Below are 22,974 nucleotides of genomic sequence, written 5' to 3'. Positions count from 1 at the left end.
GTAGAGCATGGCGTTTGCAACGGCAGGGTTGTGTGTTCGATTCCCACAGGGGGCCAGTATGAAAATGTATGCACTCACTAAGTCGCTCTGGATAAGAGCGTCTGCTAAATGACTAAAATGTAAGTCAATAATTGTCCATTTGGTAGAATTTGAAAAATGCAAGACAACACTGAACAAAAATATAAACTCAACATGTAAAGTGTTGGTTCCATGAGCTGAAATAAAAGATCCCAGAAATGTTCCATATGCATATAAATCTTATTTCTCTCCAATTTTGTGCACAAAAAAGGCCACTCTAAAATGTAAATGTCGTTTTAGAGAATTTGGCTGCACAACCAACTGGCCTCACAACCGCAGACCACGTGTAACCACGCCAGCCCATGACCTCCACATCCGGCTTCTTCACCTGCAGGATCATCTGAGACCAGCCACCCGGACAGCTGATGAAACAGGATTATTTCTGTCTGTAATGAAGTAATTTTTGTGGGGGAAACTCATTCTGATTGGCGAGGCCTGGCTGCCCAGTGGGTGGAAATCCATAGATTAGGGCCTAATGAATTTATTTCAATTAACTGATTTCCTTATATGAACTGTAACTCAGTCAAATAATTGAAATTGTTGCATGTTGTGTTTATATTTTTGTTCAGTATATATCCTCTAATAATTCCTCTCCAGGCATGAAACCAAGCTTTCTGAAGCCTGGCCTGAGGTACACCCAACCTGATTGGTCATTCAACAACAATCTGGTCACCAATAGATCAAAGCTGCAGAGGGCCTCAGCCTATCAGATCAACCAGGACCTTCACTTTACACGTGGATATGCTTCCACTCAGGTAAGGTAACAGTGTGGCTAGCCATTGGTTGTTACCCCAGCCCTTTTAGAGGAATACTTCGGCTCTCTTTTCTTTATAGTCCCCTTCCTCACGTTCTAAAGGGGAAATCTCAAATCTAGCAGTTGTTCTGACAAAACAGCAGATCCAGTCTATATTAGGCAATGGCAAACAACCAATATATTACTTGGATTATATCCATGCTGGCTTTTGCAGGCTACCTGAGACAGATAGGTGGGAGGGCATACAGGCTGTCGCCAATTTATTAATGTCAATTTGCCTAAATGGGTAATGGAAACACTTACACCACTGTTTCTATCTACACAATACCATTAAATGGAAACCCACCGTAGCAGGCAATTGTCCCATCTATTTTCAATGCAAACTTTGTAAATGTCGACTAAAAATCACTGGACAAGTTAATGGAAACATAGCTACTGAGAGCTTTTGAGTAGGGCTTTGAGAGGAATTACTTTGCTGTGCACCCACTGCGGTCTCGTTCAATACCTAGTAACATATTCATCATCAGTGTGTTTGCCTTTTTTTGTAGTTTGTTGCCCTGAATAAATGTGTAGTTTGCTAGATACTGTAACAGTAGACGTTCACCAAACAGATGTTCATCATCACGGTTTTATTTTCTCATTTAAATATCAACCTATTGTCCTAAAAGTCTCCCTCCTTCCCATTTCTCTCTCCCTCCTCTATTATCTCCACCCTTCTCTCCTCTTTCTGTTCACGAGCAGCAGTCAGGCCTGATTAGTCGAGTGACAGACACAGTCAAGAGCATCGTTCCTTCTTGGCTGCAGAAATACTTCAGGAACGGGGAGGCTGCAGAAGGGGGAGGGGCCATGGTGGGGGAGGAGCCGAATAGCCAGGCCCCTCCCCCTAATGACAGCGAGGAGGTAGACCCCCTTCCTGATGGACGGGACTCTGCAGAGCCCGGTAGCAGCAATACAGGTGAGCAGATATGGTATAATATACAGTATATCAGATATATTTATGACATATGGCAGAGATCTAGCCCATTGGTGCTGTATTATATTTTTAGATATTTAATCCTTTGTTTTTGGATTGTTTAGCCTAATTCCAGTATTTGAACTTGCCTTGGGACCTCAGTGCAATTTTGAAGCTCAAAATATGGATCAACCCATCTTAACCCTAGTCATTTCAACCCATCTTAACCTCCAGAGCCTTCGACAAGCAGGGCATCCCTGAACTTCCAGGATGTTCTGTTGAGGCCCCCCCTCAACCGCACCCACCTCCACTTCCCCTCCCTGGACGCCTCCCCGGCCCTGCGGGGCCCCAGCTCCCTGTTCTCCGAGCCCTCCACCTCCTCCGCCCCTTTCTCCGGGGGCCCCTTCGCTGGGGCCTCGTCCAGCTTCACCCTGGTCAAAGAGATCAAGGACAACAGCTCCCAGCACGAGGACGACAACATCTCCACCACCAGCGGCTTCTCATCACGCGCATCAGAAAAAGGTAGTGTGTTTTGTGGATTGTGTGTGTGGAAAGTACTCAATCACATTTTGGCCACGAGCAATCCTGTTGAGGTCTAGAGTCAGCAGAATATATTTTAATGGTAGGAAGTGGCTGTGGGAAATAATTTCCCAAATTTTGAATATAACATTTTAGTATGCGTAGACAGTATTGCTGAAATTCAGTCCTTTGTTACATAGATGCATGACACAAGTTTGATTAATCACACAAAAATGTCTCTTCTCTGTCCCCAGATGTACCGAACTTTAAGACCACGTCGCTACCCCAGCTCTGGTCTCCGGAGATGGACCGGACCCACTCTGGGCCCCAGCAGTCCCAGTCCAGTCTCAAAAAGCCTGCGTTCAACCTGTCTGTCTTTGGGACTTCCTCCACTGTGAGTGTCAGTCAGTCAAGTCAGTCCTCCACTGTGAGTGCCAGTCTAGAGTCCGCAAACTCTACTCGCTTTGCTACCGATGTTAAATTGATTTACTTCGACCAGTTGCAATAATGACAGCTAATAATTTACCCAAATTCTTTACAGGAAAACCTGCATGCATGCATACATACACGTGGCTTGGAAACTTGCTGGTGCTGCATTATGATTGTGTTTGATATTCGGCCTCCATGTTTTTCTTCTCCGCTAGTCTACGTTGAACAGTTCAGTGCTGAACTCCAGTCAGTTGGGGGATTCCCCCTTCTACCCAGGGAAGACTACCTACGGGGGAGCGGCTGCTGTTAGAACAGGCCGCTCACGCACAGCCACACCTTACCAGGTAAGCTCCCCACTCCACTACAACTCACAAGTGTTTCCCTATTGATTCCCCCCCCCCAAAAAAAAAGCTATATTCTGGGCTGCCAGCACCAACAATTTCATTTCAAACAGATAGTAGATATGATGTTAGTCAGGGGAAATAGAGCTGTGATGCCCTGTGCTGAATAATAACAGATAGTAGATATTATGTTAGTCAGGGGAAATGCAGCTGCAGAGTTCAGAAATCTGCATTTTAAACCATTTCACTTGCGTTTTTATATTGAAAGGCAAGTGTGTTTTTTTGTTGTTGCCTCAATTGAGTGATCAGCAGCATGCATCTATAGTTTTCCATAAGAGAAAATACATTAGTGCAACACATTTGGCAGACAATAGCTTGATTTTCATTGGATGACAGCAGAAGTGCAACACTATTTGGCTAGCAGCCACACCAGTAAATGAGCATTTTTGCAAAAACCATTTCTAATGTTTATCATAGAAAGAATGTAGCCAGCTACTATTCCTAATGTTTTGCTTGAAGTTAATCTTGCATTTTACCAGAGAAAAGTAGACTGGCTACACTGAGAAAAGTAGCTCCACATCAGTCAGAGCGCTGTCTGCTGATAGAACGCCCGTTTGTGAATTCTCATCCGAGTGGAGAAGTGCAACTGAAGCACAAAATTAGTCTGATTCTGGGCAGAAATTACAGTAAGAAGCATTTTTAGATCGGCATTTACAAAACACAGCAAGATATCTTATGTATTTTATCATTTTTTTCCGTGGAAACACAACCCCTGAGCTGTTTGATGCTCTGCATTTCCACCAGTGCTATTTCATTAACTTGGCATTCATTCAAACCATGTTTGCCGTTAATCACTTTGTGGTAATTGGGTTTGTAAAAAGTGCTTCTCTATGTAAATAGAATGTTATTGATGGATGTGTATTTTCCCCTCTAGGCTCCATTGCGGAGACAGATCAAGGCCAAGCCTGCTGGGGCTCAGCCCTGTGGGGTGACCAGCGCTACCGCCCGACGCATCCTACAGTCCCTGGAGCGCATGTCCAGCCCCCTCGCTGTGCGTACCAATAAAGTTGTTTACGTTGAATTAAATATGGAACCCTCAGATTCGCATGAACAGGGGCCATTTCAGCTTGGCACAATGGCTACAGAACCGTCTGATAGAGATGTGTTGTATAGATCCTCTGTGTATATAGTATTAGTGTCAGCTGTTAGGCCTGCATTTCTTTATTTCTGGAGAAGCCATTTGAAGTGGTGAATCCGCACAAGGAAATAATGTATACATTTCAACCAGTGGAGGCTGCTGTGGGGAGAACGGTTCATAATTATGGCTGGATGGAGCGAATGGAATGGCATCAAACACATGGAAACCATGGAAACCATGTGTTTGATGTTGTTGATACCTTTCCACCTACTCCGCTCCAGTCATTACCACGAGCCCGTCCTCCCCAATTAAGGTGCCACCAACCTCCTGTGGTGTCAACTTGGCTATCAAGCTATGGGAAATGTCTCTGTAGAAAGTTATTTATGTTAACAAATGCATCATTTGTTTGTTTGTGTTTAACAGGATGCCAAGAGAATCCCCTCTACAGTGTCCTCTCCCTTGTCAACAGTATGTGTTATGAATTTCTCTTTTTTAAAATTCTCAATGGTCGTCATTGTTACTTAGCTCACATTTCTTTCTCTTATGTCCTGCAGTCCCTGGATGGCAGCACTCTAGACCGTTCACATTTCCAGGCCCAAAAAAAACGGGTAAGTGTTTGTAAGAGACACCGACCCTTTATCGTGGACATTTTGCTGATATCGTTCATTACGATAAATAACCTATAGGACCCTTCTAGAGAAAGGTTTGAAATTAAATACGTTTGTTAATATGGGTGATTGTGAATGGGACAATTGATAGGGACCACAGTCAAAAGCCCTATTCGGACGGGATTACTTTGCTGTGGGAGGTCGGGTAATGTATGTGCACGAGCACAAAACACCACATCTGTGGTTTTAGTCCCGGCCGAATCTGCCATGTCAGTAATGCTTAAATGGCAGGAGAGTAACAATTCCAGCCAGAATAACCTACTGTTTTTTGGCGAACTCCAAGGTCCTCTGATAATACTAGTCCCGTGTGAATCGACATCCCTGTGTTTTGAGAGAAATGTGTGAAGGCTGGGGGAGCATTTAGGACGTACTGCGGATCGCTAAAATATTCAAATGATTATGAGCACACTTCCTCATTTGAAATATTATGGCGACACTATACCAAAGATGGTTTGGTATGGTTTAGAAATTTGGGAACCAAGCTCGAGTTATCAGTGTAGCCCTGTTATCACCTAGAAAAAAACCTCCAGGCTTCCGTCATAACTGTCAATTTATTGAAAGAAAGGTAAGAATTACAGGGGGCAGTTTGGAAAAACTAATCCTGTCCGAATCGTCCTCTGGAATAACGGACATTCTTGAGTAATAATTACATAACCAACGTTCTCTAGTAATAATAGTCTTGTGCGAAAAGGGCTAAAGTAGTAGTAATATTTAAAAAAATACCTGGTGCACATTGTTATAAACGTATCGTTCTAGTTATTGTGGTAATTCAGTCAATTTATCGGGATATGGATTTTGGTCCATATTGCCCAGCTAGTGTTTATCTTCAAAAAACCAATACAATATCTCTTGACACTGACAGCTGACATTATGGCATTTCAAACCTGGGAAAGAAGGTAGTACCGGAGGCTGTCTAGTGCTCACTTTATAGCCAGACACTCCTTCTCCATGGTTGAATACCTGGTTTCCCTGGGCAAGTGCTTCCGACTCAGGTACAGCACTGGGAGCTCCTCTCATGGCTCCCCCTTGGGGCAGTAGAGCTCCAATTCCCACAGCTGACGCGTCCACCTGTACGAGAAACCTCTTCTGAAAATCAGGGCTCTGGAGAACGGGATGAGCACAGGTGTTTTTTCAGCGTCATGAACGCTTCCTCACACTCCTCAGTCCACTTCACAGGGTTGCTGGCCACCTTTTTGAGGTGAGGTTGATCAGGGGAACTGCGATGGTGGAGAACTGGGGAATGAATCTCCGGTACCACCCTGCCAGACCTAGGAAGGACTTCACCTGTGTCTTGGTTCTGCGTTCAGGGCTGTTCCTAAAGGACTCCACTTTTTCCACCTGAGGCCGAACTTTACTTTTACCCAGCTGGCAACCTAGGTACTATGTCTCCTGTTTTACCCACTCACACTTCAGGAGGTTAAGCCTGAGGCTTGCATCATGGATCTTCCCCAGGACTCTGCTAAGACCCTGTATGTGCTCCTCCCAGGAGTGGCTGTAGATCACCACGTCATCCAACTAGGCAGCACAGCAATCGTCACAGTCCTGGAGGACCTTGTCCATGAGCCTCTGGAAAGTTGCAGGGGCCCCATGAAGCCCAAACTGCATAACCTTGAACTGGAACAGGCCCATCAGCATCCGGAAGGCAGTGTAGGCCTTGGACTGTTCGTCCAGGGGCACCTGCCAGTACCCTTTGCAGAGATCCAACGTGGTGATGTAATGAGCTCCACCTATTTTCTTCAGTAAGTCGTCAATGTGGGACATGGGGTAGGCATCAAACTGGGAGATGGCATTCACCTTACGGAAGTCCATGCAGACACGCAAAGAGCCATCCTTCTTTAGGGTGGATGACAATGGGGCTGCTCCATTCACTTGACGATGGTTCGACAACATCCATCTATATCATGGTGTGGACCTTTTCCTTGAGGGATACCACCAGCCTCTCAGGCACACGGTAAGGATGCTGGCGCACAGGGTTCTGGTCAGGTTTCAAACGGATGATGTGTTCAAGGACATGCAAACATTTTGGTACGATGAAGATTTGGCACATGCAATTATATTCAAACCTCTGGGGTTTTATTTGACCAGATTAACCCAGCTGTTGATAATGGCCATATATGGATTGGAGAGCTGAGAATAAAATTTGAGCGTTTTACATTTTTGTATGCGTGTGTACATGGGACATGTTGTTTTGAGTATTTATCTGACTTTTCTGTGTTCCCCTACAGCTGGACTCTCCCCTCCCACCAGTCCAGAGGCTGGTGATCCCAGCATCAGCGTCGGTGTCTGGGAACCGCTCAATGTCCTTCAGGCCCTCTCTGATCCCCGGGTGCCTAACCCGAACCCCCAGAGACACGGTGAGGACCCCCACCTCCACATTAGTCAGCTAATGGCTTCTACGCATCCATACAACTACAGACAGCTAACTATCGATGATGTGTTGAAGTCTTCCCCCAACTCCGACTAACTGTCCATAGCTGTTTCTGCATGTTGAATCGGGACCAACTACGATGTCCAGCAACTAGGGCTGGGCCATATATCAAGTTAATTCAATTAATTTGAATTAATGTTCTGAATGCCCGTATCACAATAATTATTGGTTTGTTTTTATGAGCGTTCTATGTCTTTTTGGTCTCGTCTCCTTCTTTGCTGTGTGCACTTTGCACCTTCCCACTCGCACACAGACTCCAAGCCCCTGCCACTCATCACGACAAAATATAACTTCTTCCTCTGACAACAGGCAGTTTAAACACGCTATTTGCATTTGAGGTTTGGTTCAACAGAATCGGTCATATGGAGACCGAAACACTTAGACATTATTTTACTATAATGGACGAGAACTGAACCTTTCTAACGACCCTTTTTGTGTCTCCACCCCCGACATGTATAACAGAGCAGGCCCTACTAAAACGAGAGCATCAATGAACATGATTGTGGGAAATGAATGCTCAGTTTGTCGCGCGCGGTACCACGTACCGCTAGCAGCATTTTATAATAATAATAATATGCCATTTAGCAGACGCTTTTATCCAAAGCGACGTACAGTCATGCGTGCATAAATTTTTTTTGTGTATGGGTGGTCCCGGGGATCGAACCCACTACCTTGGCGTTACAAGCGCCGTGCTCTACCAGCTGAGCTACAGAGGACCACAGACTTTTGCGCCAGCTGGCTAGTCTGTATTTTATAAGTGTGCAATGAGCATGAAAATACACTTTTTATATAAGGAATTTGCAACTCTTTCTCTGATAGAAGAATTTAAATGTTAAAAGTAGTGACTAAAAGTATTCCACCCTGAAACTATATAACGGTGTGAAATGTATTAGAATAATAAGACTATAATCTAGTAATGTGTGTGCGTAGGACAAGTTAAGGTTATGATGTTGTGTTACAATTTAGCAATATAAGTAGGAGTTAGGACAGACAACTTGTGACAACTGTGAAACCAATAATGGGAAATAGGCCTCCCAACTCAGGGAGGGGAGAAACTGTTAGGCTCTGAGAAGATTATGAAACATGTTGCAGAATTGAGATAACAAATATGTGTACAGTGGAAAAATACAGCCCGCCTAAAGTGGGTGGGATTTTCGTCTGACGTGTGTGTATAAAGGATGGGCTCTGAACTTGAGAGGCCAGAGCTCTCATGAATAAAGAAACTGATTCATTGCAGAAATTGGACTTTAATTCTCTAGTTTACATTTTAGTCATTTTAGCAGATGCTCTTATCCAGAGCAACTTACAGTTAGTGCATACATTATTATTTTATTTTTCATACTGGCCCCCCGTGGGAATTGAACCCACAACCCTGGCGTGGCAAACACCATGCTCTACCAACTGAGCTACATCCCTGCCGGCCATTCCCTCCCCTACCCTGGACGACGCAGGGCCAATTATGCGCCGCCCCATGGGTCTCCCGGTCACGGCCGGCTACGACAGAGCCTGGATTCGAACCAGGATCTCTAGTGGCACAGCTAGCACTGCGATGCAGTGCCTTAGACCACTGCGCCACTCGGGAGACATTAATAGTTAATAATGAATTAAACAACCTCTGGGAATTATTCAAAGCTTGAGAAGTAGTTGACTTCAACCATTGAGATAACAAAATTCTCGTGACATTCTCATTCTGAGCAATAATAATAATCTTATCCAGGTAGGCCACTCCAAGTTGGTTATAAAGATTAGCTCTCTACTCACTAGCAGGTGGGCTTGTGTTTGATAGATTGTTTATGAGACCTGTGTTAATTTTGGCTCTGGTTATTTTTTTTAAAACAAAAATTGCATTTTCATAGACATACTTGAAAGCCAGATCAGTGATTTGCCAAAAAAAAAAAATGCAGGTTAAACTATTTTGATAAAATAAATAAATAGGGATAATTTTACAAGCCCTGAATTCATTAGATTATTCCTGACTGTTTGAGTTGCAGTGTGTATTGACCTTAGACCACTGCGCCTCCACTATAGATCCTGGTTCGAATCCAGGCTCTGTCGTAGCCGGCCGCGACCGGGAGACCCATGGGGCGGCGCACAATTGGCCCAGCGTCGTCCAGGGTAGGGGAGGGAATGGCCGGCAGGGATGGCGTTTTCAATGCCAGGGTTGTGGGTTCGATTCCCATGGGGGGGCCAGTATGAAAAAAATAAAATAATAATGTATGCACTCACTAACTGTATGTCACTCTGGATAAGAGCGTCTGCTAAATGACTAAAATGTAAATGTAAACAAAGCTTATTTAGAGATAAAAATAAAGTATATTTATACTGTATATTGTGCATCACCCACAAGTTTGAAAAAATCGAGATATGATTTTTAGGCAGTATCGCCCAGCCCTACCAACTGCGACTACACACCGGGCTGATTCTTTTAAACCCCGTCCATAGACCGTTGGGTTGGCTGTAGTTGGGTAGATGTGAAGGTTGTTTCATTCAAGAGTTGCTTTCCAAATGTACAGCCAGTCCATAGAACCAGACTTGTTTTGCTTCATGTTTAACCTTTAACCTTTGCTCCACCATCTCCAGCCCACAAGACAATCCCCTCTGATTCCTGAAGCAGTGGCAGGTCCTTCTCAAAGCACAAGCAGCAGTCTGCCCACCTACCCTCTGTCCAGCACTCCTGCAGCCAGAAGCACAGGGTCAGGAGGAGGGAAGGTGAAGAGGGAGAGGACCAGCACACGACCCTCGTCCAAACGACCTGAAGACGAGGTGGGTGCTCATCTCTTATTCTCTCTGATCCCTTCTCCTATTCTGTCTGGCGAGAAGTTTGGGATCCAGGCAATAAATGATTGGTTAGTTCTGAAATGTTTCTGAGCAGGGCTGGAAATGGGGGTGGGTTGAAACAATAATTGTCTAATTGTGCAAGGAAATTATTGCCATACGCCGCTATGTGTAGTAGAGATATTCTGGTTCATGTATAGTACTGTTAACTGTTTTCTACACTCTGACTCCTCTCTTCAGATTGCTGAGCTACCGGCCCTGCCGGCCATCTCTCTACTTATCAACACCTCCATCAGTCTGCCCAGCTTTAGCTTCTCCACCACCAAGCCCACTGCCACTGTCACCTCCACTCCTGTCCTGGAGGAGCCCGTCACTAACGAGGTCCGTCCAGCTCCATTTGACTGTGTCCCATAGGACACCCTATTCCCCTTTATAGTGCTCTACTTTTGGCCCCATAGGGCCCTGGTTAAAAGTAATGCACTATTTATGGAAAAAGGGTGCCATTTGGGACGTAGCCATTGACTTTTGATATCTTCAGTTGTTTTTATTTGAATGTATCCAAATGTGTTTAGTGTCCATCCTAATGACCATGAAGTCTGTCTTTCTTTCAGGTGCCACCGACTACAGCCCCCTCTACCCCTCCCTCCACACCTTTCACCTTCTCCTCCCCTATTGTCATGACAACTGCTGCTAGCCCACCGTCCTTCTCCCCATCTGTAAGTCCCACAGCTTTACCGCAGCTTGAGTATGCCTGCTGTGATGAGTGTTACCCCCGCAGAATATCGTTGTTTCTGTTTTGACATTCCACAATGGTGAGATCACTGCACTGACTGATGTTGACCATCTTCTGTCTCTTAGTCTGGGTTTACATTCAGTGCACCTGTAGTGAAAACGGGTCTGTCACTATCCAACGGGAAGATGGCCACCCCAGTAGTGGCAGCAGGTAAGCGTGGATCACCTCCTGGATAAGAACAAGATCCAAGCCTTGATGTAAAGGGAAACCAATTTCATAGCTAATGGTTCTTCTGTTGTTTCCATTGGTGTCTCTGTAGTGAAGCACGCTGCCAGTGAGAGCATGGAGGAGTTAGAAGGGCCGTTTAAACCAGCCAAGGTGTTGAAACAGGGCAGTGTGCTGGACCTCCTCAAAGGACCTGGTGAGAATGACGGAAATATTAATACAGAATCTTGACGTTTCTAGTAACGCTTGACCTGATCTCTATTATAAGACTTACAAGTCATCTGCCATCAGCTGTCATGACTGTTTATGTGATCTGTCATGACTGTTTATTTCAAAAAAAAAATTTTAGTCATTTAGCAGACGCTCTTATCCAGAGCGACGTACAGTTAAGTGAGTGCATACGTTTTCATACTGGCCCCCCCGTGGGAAACGAACCCACAACCCTGGAGTTGCAAGCGCCATGCTCTACCAACTGAGCTACAGGGGACTACATGTGATCTGTCATGACTGTTTATGTAATCTGTCATGACAGTGTTATGTGTCTCTTTTTAATGGTGGGTTTAAATTAGTGTATTTTCAAATAGTGTCTTTATATTTCTATCTGGTTTTAGGGTGGTTTTTAACCCTAGCTCTTCTTTCCCATAGGGTTTGCCGTTCCTGTTACTCAGACCTCCCCTGTCCCCAAAGCCCCCAGGAGACCCCAGCCCTGTCCACCGCCCCCTCCCTTGGGGACTTGTTCAAAGTGCCTACAGGCTCCTGGGACTGTGATGTCTGCATGGTGCAGAACAAACCCACTGACACAAAGTGTGTGGCCTGTATTACCCCACAACCAAATTCTTCTTTAGCAAAGACCGACAGTAAACCCTTCACAACGTTGTCCGGGCTGGAGGGTTCCACCACCACCACTACTGCTGCTGCTGGTTTTGGAGCCCTGTTCACAAAGCCTGCGGGAAGCTGGGACTGTGACACTTGTCTGGTTCAGAACAAGCCTCAAGTGGTCAAATGTGTGGCCTGTGAGACAGCCAAGCCTGGGACTGGAGTTAAGGCCACACTGACTCTGCCTGCCTTCTCGGGAGGCTAAGACTCTGCCCGCTGCTGCCCCCTCCTGGGCTTCGGGGACAAGTTTAAGAAGCCGGAGGGTGCGTGGGAGTGTGACGTGTGCATGGTGCAGAACAAGGCGCAGGACATCAAGTGTGTTTCCTGTATGAGCACTAAGCCAGCTAATGAGAAGAGAGAACAACCTGGTGGGTTTTCTTTTTCTTGCTTATAGGTGTTTTTTCTCATGAAGTTGCCTGTTGAGATAATTTGTTGTCTCCATACTGCTATCTTGACCGACTGTTCATTTTGCATCAAAAGATCTTCAAGAAAGTATTTTAAAGGAAATCTGGTGCAAATGTATGTTTACATTTTTGCTTATCGCTCATATCATCTTCCTAACAGGAGCGACGGCAGCGCCTCCATCTCTAACTCCCGCCCCTGTCAGCACCACTCCTCTACTAGGCTTTGGGGCCCAGTTCAAGAAGCCAGAGGGAGCGTGGGAGTGTGACGTGTGCTGTGTTCAGAACAAGGGGAGCAGACCAGGCATGTGTGGCCTGTCAGACCCACAAGCCTGGGGTTAAAGTAGAGCCCAAAGGTACGTACAGCTGTCAACTGCCATCTTTCTGTATTATAGAGGCTTCGTTAGAGGGCTTTGTCATTGTAGCAAGATCTTTTGATATTAGTGAGGAGAGATGTGAAGCCTGAACTAAGATAAGGAAATTCATGATAACAGTTTAGTTTTTTTAATACAGAATTCTGAAGTAGTTAATTAATGTGATCCTCTGTCTCTTTCAGCGTTCGGTTCCTCGTCGTTTGGTATCCAGTCCTTGTCTGACACCGGCTCAGGGGGTTTCAAGTTTGGCTTGGGGGCGTCATCGGACTCAGCCTCTGCTTCTGGGGGCTTCAAATTCGGCGGCAATCTCTCTGACTCCTCCTCTTCAGGGGGCTTTAAATTCGGCGGCACCCTCTCTGACTCCTCCTCTTCAGGGGGCTTCAAATTCGGTGCAGCTGGCTCATCAGACACCACCTCGACAGACACCAGCAGCTCTGCAGGCTTCAAATTCAGCAGCTCCACAGAGGGTTTCAGATTTGGAGCTGCTGCTGCTTCCACCCCTGCAGCGGCCGAGGGGAAGAAGGATGAAGCCCTGAGTATGGGTGCCGGGTTCAAATTTGGCGTCAGCGGTGGGATCTCGTTCGGCACTGCAGCAGCTGTTAGCACGGAGAGCAAACCCTCGGACGGAGGGTTCTCCTTTGGACTATCAAAACCGGCAACCACAACCACCTCCTCTACTTTAAGCCTTCCTGTCTCTACAGAGAACGACAGTGGAGCTTCTACAGAAACAGCAGCAGCTCATATGTTTGGGAAGCTGGCTGAGGCCGAGCCTCCTGCCCTGGCCACACCACTAGGGGGCAGCATATTCGGGGAATCGCAAGAGAAAGACCAGGACCCTTTCACCTTTGGGAAGCCTGACGAGAAGGAGGCCTCTATGAGGTCTGGGTTCCTATTCAGTGCTGCAAGTAAAGAGGCGGAGGAATCGGCTCCCCCTGGAGGCTTTTCCTTCAGTATGCTAGATCCATCTGCAGACCAGCCCAAAGCACCTACCTTCGCCTTTGGGAAGCTGGCAGACGACAGCGAGACCCCCAGCAGCAAAAGCCCCTAAGCCCTCATTCAGCTTTGGGCAAAGCTCTACAGGTGGGAGGGATACGCTGCAATAGTTAATGTTATTATTAACCAATTTTGTATTTGTCAATTCTATAAATGGATGTTCTACTATAATTCTATAAATGGATGTTCTACTGTAAAATTATGAATATTTTTTTTGATTATTCTTTTTTCCTCCACTATTCAAATGTATGTGTTTGTAATGAATGAACACGCTGTCTACACTTAAACCAATCATTCTTCACTTCATTCAGTCGTTTTTGTTGTTTTTCTTGCAGATGCTGCAGCCTCAAAGCCAGCGTTTGGGTTCATGGCAACCACCACCTCTTCTTCCACCACCACTGCCCCCAGTCTGTTTGGGCCCCTGAGCACCACTACCCCAGCCCCTATCCCGGCCCCCAGTACCTACCTGTTCGGGCAGAGTGCCTCCAGTGAGGCCACCCCAGCCAAGTCCTTCTTGTTTGGGCCGAACCAGGACAGCCTGCCTGCCTCTGCAGCCTCCCTGAACCCTGGCCCGGCTCAGCCCTTCCTGTTTGGGTCTGGACCTAACACTGCTGCTCCCTCCTTCACTTTTGGAGCGGCAGCGCCCTCCACTGCCTCATCTACAGGTTGGCTACTTTTAGGACTTATTTTCAAGGATTCTTTTTTATTTTTCACCCCTGACTGTTGCCGCTGCACTATTCTACTAATGTGAATTGATAGCGTTGTGGTTTTTCTGCAAACTTCTCTTTATCTAATAAGTGAAGCTGTTGGCCACATTGACCAATAGTTGACCCAAGATGTTTTGCCGCTTTAGCGCTCTTGTTTGTAGTTGGTTGAAATGTAATCAGCGCTATTTTAACTTCTCTCTCTCTCTCCAGCTCCATCAGCAGCCCATGCTCCGTTTGTATTCAGCCCTGCCTCCTCCACTGGCTTTGGGTCGGGACAAGCTCCTACCTTTGGTCAGGGTACCTCCCAGCCCAATGCCCCTGCGTTTGGTTCTCCAGCACCGTCCCCCTTCTCTGCCACAGCCTCCCAGCACTCTGTCCCTGTGTTCGGCCAGCAAGCCAACTCCACGCCCGCTTTTGGCTCATCCACCCCCGCCACACCAGGTGGGTTTCTACTGTCACTTTATCTGGGGTTATTTTGTGTATGTACAGTGCATTTAGAAAGTAGTCACACCCCATGACTTTTTCCACATTTTGTTGTTACAGCCTGAATTTAAAATGGATTACATTTTTATTTTGTGTCACTGGCCTACACACACTACCCCATAATGTCAAAGTGGAATTATGTTTTTCGAAATGTTTACAAATTAATTAAAAATGGAAAGCTGAAATGTCATGAGTCAATAAGTATTCAAGCCCTTTGTTATGGCAAGCCTAAAATAAGTTGAGGAGTAAAAATGTGCTTAACAAGTCACATAATAAATTGCATGCTCTGTGTGCAATAATAGTGTTTAACATGATTTTTGAATCACTATACCCCACACATACAAACCCCACACATATATGTAAGGTCCATCAGTCAAGCAGTGAATTTCAAACATATTCAACTACAGAGACCAGGGAGGTTTTCAAATGCTTCGTGAAGAAGGGCACCTATTGGTAGATGGGTAAAAATAAAAAAGCTGACATTGAATATCCCTTTGAGCATGGTGAAGTTATTCATTAGACTGGATGGTGTATTAATACACCCAGTCACTACAAAGATACAGGCGTCCTTCCTAACTCAGTTGCCGGAGAAGAAGGAAACTGCTCAGGGATTTCACAAGGAGGCCAATGGGGACTAAAACAGTTACACAGTTTAATGGCTGTGATAGGAGAAAACTGAGGATGGATCAACGACATTGTAGTTACTCCACAATACTAATCTAAATGGCAGAGTGAAAAGAAGGAAGCCTGTACATAATACAAATATTCCAAAACATGCATCCTGTTTGCAATAAGGCACTAAAGTAAAACTGCAAAAAATATGGCAAAGAAATTAACTTTGTCCTAAATACAAAGCGTTATGTTTGGGGCAAACACAACACATCACTACCACTCATCATATTTTCAAGCATGGTGGCGGCTGCATCATGTTATGGGTATGCTTGTCATTGGCAAGGACTAAGGAGCTTTTTTGGATAAAAAGAAACTGAATAGAGCTAAGCAAAGGCTAAATCCTAGAGGATAACCTGGTCTGCTTTCCAACAGACACTGGGAGACAAATTCACCTTTCAGCAGGACAATAACCTAAAACACAAGGCCAAATATACGCTGGAATTCCTTACCAAGACGACAGTGAATGTTCTTGAGTGGCCAAGTTACAGGTTTGAATTAAATCAGCTTGAAAATCTATGCAAGACTTGAAAATGGCTGTCTAGCAATGATCAACAACCAACTTGACAGAGCTTGAAGAATTTTAAAAAGAATAATGTGCAAATGTTGCACAATCCAGGGTTACAAAGCTCTTAGAGACTTACCCAGAAAGACAGCTGTAAACGCTGCCAAATGTGCTTCTACAAAGTATTGACTCAGGAATGTGAATACTTATGTAAATGAGAGATTTCTGTATTTCCTTTTCAATAAATTTGCTAAAATATTTCAACATATTTTCACTTTGTCATTATGGGGTGTGTAGATGAGTGAGATAAATATATTTTGAATTCGGCCTGTAACACAACAAAATGTGGAGTAAGTCAAGGGGTATGAATACATTCTGAAGATAATAAAAAACAAGAATCATTTAAGATTGATATGATATTCAGAAAATACATTTTACTACTCAGTCTGATTAGTGTGATGGCTTTTGAATCATCCTATCACGCAACGTTAAAGATTCAACTTCAATGATTCACCTGGTGTCCATGGTTTTACCAGGTGGAGGTTTCCAGTTCGGAGGAAACAGTGCATTCGGCACCTCCAGTAACAGCACAGGGGTGTTTGCTTTCGGAGGGGCACCAGGAGGGTCCCCCGCCCCTTCTGCCACGCCCTCCATGGCACCCCAACCCAGTGCACCTGGAGGTGGCTTTAACTTCGCAGCGGCCCCTACCTTTATTGGGTGAGTCCAATAGCTCCAACTCCTGATAAGGATTGGCCCAAATTCACCTGTCCCTATATAAATACATTGGTATTCATATGCTCTCAGAATTGTTGCATCCCCTGGTTTAGTGGTTGTTATTAGTCCCAAGTCATTGTGTGTGTGTGTGTGTGTATATATATATATATATATATATGGGCCCTGTGTTGCTAAGTTGGTAGAGCATGGCACTTGCAATGCCAGGGTTGTGGGTTTGATTCCCCCGGGGGGCCAGTATGAAAACTTTTATGCACTCAATAACTATAAGTCGCTCTGGTTAAGAGCGTCTGCTAAATGACTAAAATGTAAAATAATAATTTTTAAAAAATGGATGCCTTTTTGTACCAAACGTCTGCAAGTTATTGGATGTGCGTACGCTAAGTTTGAATTGTGTGTTGATGTCTTATCCCCTACTACAGGTCAACGAAGAGCACCACCTTCACTGCAGCCCCTGCAGGACAGAACTCAATCGCTAGACGCAAGATCAAAACAGCTGTCCGGCGTAAGAAGTAAAACATCCATCGGACTAGACTTGACCCTTTCAAGCATAGACGGGACTACTTCCTCTGGACAAACACTGAAGTACTTAGCATGTGAAGAAAGATGCTATGATGAAGCCCCTATCTGGGGATGTATGGGTGATATTCTGATGGGTGGGTGGGTGGTAGACCCAAGAGCAACTAGAGAGAGGGACCCTCGTACAGAGCAGGTGTCAGACTTTAAAAAATAAATAAACTGCAAATGAACCTATGATGGCAACAACACAATCAAGCGAGAAACGTCTGCTCAACAAACAGGAAAGATGTATATTTTCAACACCTCCAAATGTCTGCTAGAACATTGTCATGACTTTTTGTAATTAAAATATAAATGCAAAAACTGAAATTGAAAGAGTTGATAGTGTAAAAATCTTACTGTTGCTTTGATTAGTATGGGTGATCAGGTTATGAACTGCTAAAGTTCATGCAGAGGTTAATAAAAGCCGTGGGACGAATTCCAAATGGCACCCTACTCCCTATGTAGTGCACTTTGTTTAACCCATGAGTTTGAAGCAGTGTACATCATGGGGTCTGGAATAGGGTGCAATTTCAGACGTTGCCATGGTGTCAATGGCGTGTATGCTGTATGTACAGGTTTCTGTGTACTGAATGACTGTGTTTGTTTTGAGGTGTTTGGTTTCATTGTACATGTTGAGGGGGTGTGTGTGTGTGTGTGTGTGTGTGTGTGTGTGTGTATATGTGTATAAACTGAATGGAAGTGTCATGTGTGGTAGTGGCCGGTTGAGGCTGTCAGACAGTCGTAGGTGAGAAGCATATGAATGTGTTTAAATGGAGGCAGTAAGGAGGATGGGGAAGAGAGGCCCGTGGAGATTGGGGCCGGAGGCTGACTCCTAAAATACCCTCCTTAGGACTTTGTACATCTGTAGTTCCAAATCTGTTCACTGTTCTTACTTTTTATTTTTTACCCCTCTGTCGCTCTCCTCTCCTTTATTCTCATATTTTCTCTTGTTCCCTCTTTCTCTTCCCTTTATTATGATTCATGTTCTTTCCCTTCACCTTCTGCCGCTCTCTCTTAATTGGCCTTTGAATATTATAAAAACCTGTAAATAGTCATTTGCTTTTTTTTTTTATCTGTGAAGTTGAATTTGTGTGTTAAACCAACTCCGCATTCAGCATTTTTGTCATTAGAATTTATTATGTAAATCCCTATATTCAAAGTTGCCTGAAATCCATTTAAAAAAACTTAAATGCAAATTGGGATCCTTTGAAGACTAAAAGTATATTGGCATTTCTGATCCACTTTTGTTTGGACCAAAACCAGTATTGTACAAAGTATTAGTATATATTTTTCTATTGCTTGTTTAAATGGACTAGGGTGACTTTGGATAATAAGGAAGTCGATTTCATTTTAAAGCCATGATTGTTACTGGATGAGTAATAAAATAAGATCCATGGGTAATTGCCATCAATAAAACTATAATATGTAATTAACATGTTATGAGTTCTTTCCCACATAACAATAGGGTGCATTTTGGCAGGAGAGTTAATGTTTTATAAGGAGCTAGTACACCTGAATGAGAAGATTGTGAACACATACGATTTCATGTACGAAAATAGGTTTATTTATTTTTTATAACAGAACATGTCAAAGGCGCATTGGCCACTTTGCGTAAAAAATATGGTAAAAATAGGCCTACCTAACAGTGAACAAGAACGTTGGATATATTTTCTACATACATATTTACAGATTGATTTAACTATTTTCTACTCCACAGCCCACCGGTATTTCGGCACTACTTCGTTGCGCTGTGGGCAGTATCGGCGCGTGTGAGCTTTGTCTCCGGTGGCGGCACACATAGGACAAATGTAGGTCCTCAGAATGGGGCAGATGACTTTGCCGTCTTTGGATTTCAGTTTGTGGCTCCGGTAGATCTCTGCCGTTTCTCCATTTTGCTTGCAGAAGCCGCAGTAATCGCCGGAAGCCATGCTGTGGCTCGTGTTGTCTGAAATGCTGCTTGCAGAACTCAGGCTCTCAGTCCCGATCGAGTTCAGACGAAACCACGGTTGCTCCTGGCGACCGGTCTGGTCCTCGGCGTCCGGTACTTGCTCCTTCAGCTGGGTATAGGAGGTCTCTGTCCGATCTGCGACGTCACACAGTTTCTCCAGCAGCCTCCCTAGGTTCATGTAGTCATGCCACATGTCGAAATAATGGGTCGGGGGCGGGGCGAGGCTGCTCTCCTCAGCGATGAGGTTTCTTTGCATTGTAATCTTCGCGAAAATCATGTACAGGCGTCTGGAACTCCACATCAATAATGTCTGTGGCCTGGATGCATTCCAGCAATTTATAGTAGCCTAGTGGCCCGGGCCAAACATTTTAACAATGTAGCTTGTCTGTCTGGTCGAAAAGGGGCGGCATTTGCGAAGTGTGTTGTCTGTCCCAAGGGACTGGCCCCAGCCAGGTGGTAAACATTGCCACGTGCAGTTTGTTATTGTTTTGACATGAACTTTTTCAAGTGCAACACATGAGTAGATGTTGAGCTGTCTGTCAGAGAGAATGAAAGGTTTAACGGTTATTCTGTTTGACGTTGATGTGCCGTAATCCCTCTTTCCGCATTATAGTTCTGCAGTGTTTGAACACAGATTTTTTACATTGTACACCAAACAAGGAAGCGTCTATTGTGGTGTTATTTTATGTATCATGAAGGTAAATATAGGGAAAGGTCAAAGGTCAAATAATAATATTAGTAATAAGCATGGATATGTTGTAAAATTGAAAATCTATATGCCTTGGAGTGTTTATGGATTGAGAGCCAGTTGAATATAGAGCAGAGATAATTATGTGTTTTTCATGAAAACTCCTGCAGCTGGTTTAGGGAGTGTCAATGACGTGATGGCTGTGGAGATAGAAGTAACAATGGAGCTAGTGTTTGCATTTCTTTATGTTTATGACCTTATGACCTGACACATGGCCACATGCACATAATCTCAGTGCTGGAAAGGGTGATGAATGATAAATGTTTTATAATGTGTTATGAAATGATAATGGTGAAACAGAATGAACATGTTTGATATTTTATAATCCAGATATATGTTTAAATAATGAATATATACATTAAGTATATGATGTGTTATTTTACAGGGGTTTTTAAACTGAGGCCATGGGGTTCTAGACATCTGGTTTGCATTTACATTAGTTTTTAAGAAGGGGCTTTTGAGAAGGGGCCCAAGCCACGTAGCCAATAGAATGATAGAATGAGAGGCTGCATATGGAAAAAGGCATTCATGACATTTTGGAGTGGATAATGTGTAACAGCTGGACGTTGAAAAAGAGGGGTGGTGCAGAGTGCAGAACTAAAAAAAAAGATGGGACTGTATGCATGTTTTTCCATATGTGTCTATATAAAGAGACATCTTAGCCAGAGGGAGTCAGTCTTTTTCCTTCACGGAGAAAGGCTCAGGCTTTGTTCTTTAATAAAGTCTAAATTCTTAAATTCACAGGCTCTGATGTCTTGAGAGATATTTTTGAGTTGATTATCTAGTCAAATGTTTCTACAACATAATTGGCGACCACGAAGGGACTTGATAGGGATCAGTGACGGTATGTATTTGCAGTTGTGAAACGGCTTGGACGGACCATACAAACAAAAGCGGCCGCTTTTAAAAAGGTAAGAAGTTCTTACTAAAATAGTATAACGTTTGTGTGGTCCGATCCGGGACTCGGCAACATCTAAAGAAATACCAAGTAGGTCTCTCCAAATTTAAGAACCAGAAAGTTAGACACTAGGAGCTTTTGAATTTAAGAATACATGTCGCTGTTGTTTGTCTGAACCGTCTGTTCAATTGATTTGATTCATTTGATTCAGTTGATTCATCTTGATGATTGCTCTGTCTGGGTCATTTCGACACGGGTGGTTGTACGGCTGGTTGAGCGATCAGACAATAACATGTTAAGTCCTGCAGATACCGCTTTAGACGTTAATCGTCTTGAGGACTGCATAGGTAGGCAGAAATCCTGGGTAATACCGCTTCTTTTTCTGTGTTGAGGAAGTGTAACAGAAGAATTAGGGCAGAATTGACAGGTCGCTTAGAAAAGCGTAGTAGTGAAGTCCAGGTATGTAATACTTAGGGGGCTATAAATAGAAATCTTGTGGATACCGCTTTGGAGGGCTATAATTAGCATTCCATTGGCCTGAACAGACAAGATTACTTACGGATACCGCTCTGATGATAAATTCTTTGTTAGAGGTCTGTACGGGTAAGTAGTGAATCATCCTGTGTTGTGATGATGTCAATATTATGTAGGGTCTATCAGGAAAAAAAAGTTAGGTCATCCTGAGTAGGTGAACGGGTTAAATAGCTACAAGGGCTTCCAAATTTTGATAAAGTGTTATATATAGAGTAGGTCTGCTCATCTCGTATGGTGAATGGGTTGCTTGTGCGGCTGTGAGTCATTCAACTGTCTGATTCATTTGGGCACAAGTGGCTGCTCATCTGTGTGAGTGAGAATATAATATTAAATCCTGCAAGTAGATAGCCTTTCTGTAAGGAAAGGAAATCTATTTGAGGTTGTTTGAAGCTTCTGTCTGATGGAGAAAGGGGGTGCCCAATCTCACTTAGGAAAGAGAAGAATAAATGGTGCGTGGGTATTCATTGACCAACTGAGTGTAGAAAATTCACGTTACCAGGAAGGGTAGAATAAATCCTGTTGGAGGAACAGGTCACGTTTATTGGTATGGTCATATGACGTCTATGCATTGTATTTTGATACATCTGTTAGAGTATGTTTCGGACGATATATTTAGAAACGTTAGAGGTAATGCAGTATTATGATAAATTGACTACGTAAAATAATAAAATTATAGGTGTTGACTTGTTCAAACACGTAGGTGGATGTGGAAATGGGAGAGAGTACATAGGACATGTGGTAGAATTAAGCATAATAATAAACTATATATTATTTCAGAAGCAGATATATAATTAAATTGGTTGGTTGTTAAATCTGTTTCCAAATCAATGAATGTGGGGTTTGACTTGTTGACTGCTAAGTTGATTACGTTGAGCGTGTGAGATCTGTGTCCTTCAAAGCTATTTTCTGAAAAAGTGTAGTATGTGCCAGATACTAATACTACTGACTATTATCATTGGAATAAAAGAGGATTAACTTGTCATTTCGATAAAGCATGGATTCTGCATCGCTGAACAGAGTCTAGGTTTTCTAAGTATAGTTTAGCTATTGTTGGGATGTGAATAGATTTTACTAATGCCATGAATTAGTTTCCGGTAAAAAGAGAGTCATACTTGTTTGACTGTATCGAGCTGAAATAGTTATTTAAAGAAAGTTTGAATAGTTGAATGGAAAACATCTATTTGACAAAATTCTAATTGTTATTACTTTATTCTATGGTTTGCGTCACCAGTGGTGTATGCGAATAGTTGTTGAATTGTAGAATGATAATGTATTTTCATTACGTGAACTAGGGGATGCAAGGAGCTTTGGCTTTTATGCTGAGGGAATAGCATCAAGTTATAGTGGGTTGTGGATTTGTTGAATAAACAAACTTATGTTTTAAACAAAAGTAATGCAATAGGCTACAATTATAACATTATCAGAAAAGGGCACTATACGCTCATCTGTGGTCCGCTGTAGCTCAGTTGGTAGAGCACGGTGCTTGCAACGCCAGGGTTGGGTGT

General features: G+C 43.8%; 1 protein-coding gene and 1 pseudogene across 1 annotated transcript; one reads left to right on the top strand and one right to left on the bottom strand.

Moving 5' to 3' along the window:
- The first annotated feature begins 430 nt into the window (after positions 1–430).
- LOC121585853 lies at positions 431–18,770 on the top strand (annotated as a pseudogene).
- A 169-nt stretch (positions 18,771–18,939) lies between these two features.
- Positions 18,940–19,894, bottom strand: LOC121585407 (nanos homolog 2-like). The gene has a single exon (XM_041901755.2). The coding sequence runs from the start codon at positions 19,588–19,590 to the stop codon at positions 19,048–19,050; it is 543 nt and encodes a 180-aa protein (XP_041757689.1). The 5' UTR covers positions 19,591–19,894; the 3' UTR covers positions 18,940–19,047.
- Between the last annotated feature and the right edge of the window lie 3,080 nt (positions 19,895–22,974).

The sequence above is a fragment of the Coregonus clupeaformis genome, chromosome 17, assembly GCF_020615455.1.
Source record: "Coregonus clupeaformis isolate EN_2021a chromosome 17, ASM2061545v1, whole genome shotgun sequence".
NCBI classification, from domain to species: Eukaryota; Metazoa; Chordata; class Actinopteri; order Salmoniformes; family Salmonidae; genus Coregonus; species Coregonus clupeaformis.
Note: the sequence above shows the minus strand (reverse complement) of the source record. Positions and strands in the feature narration are given on the sequence as shown.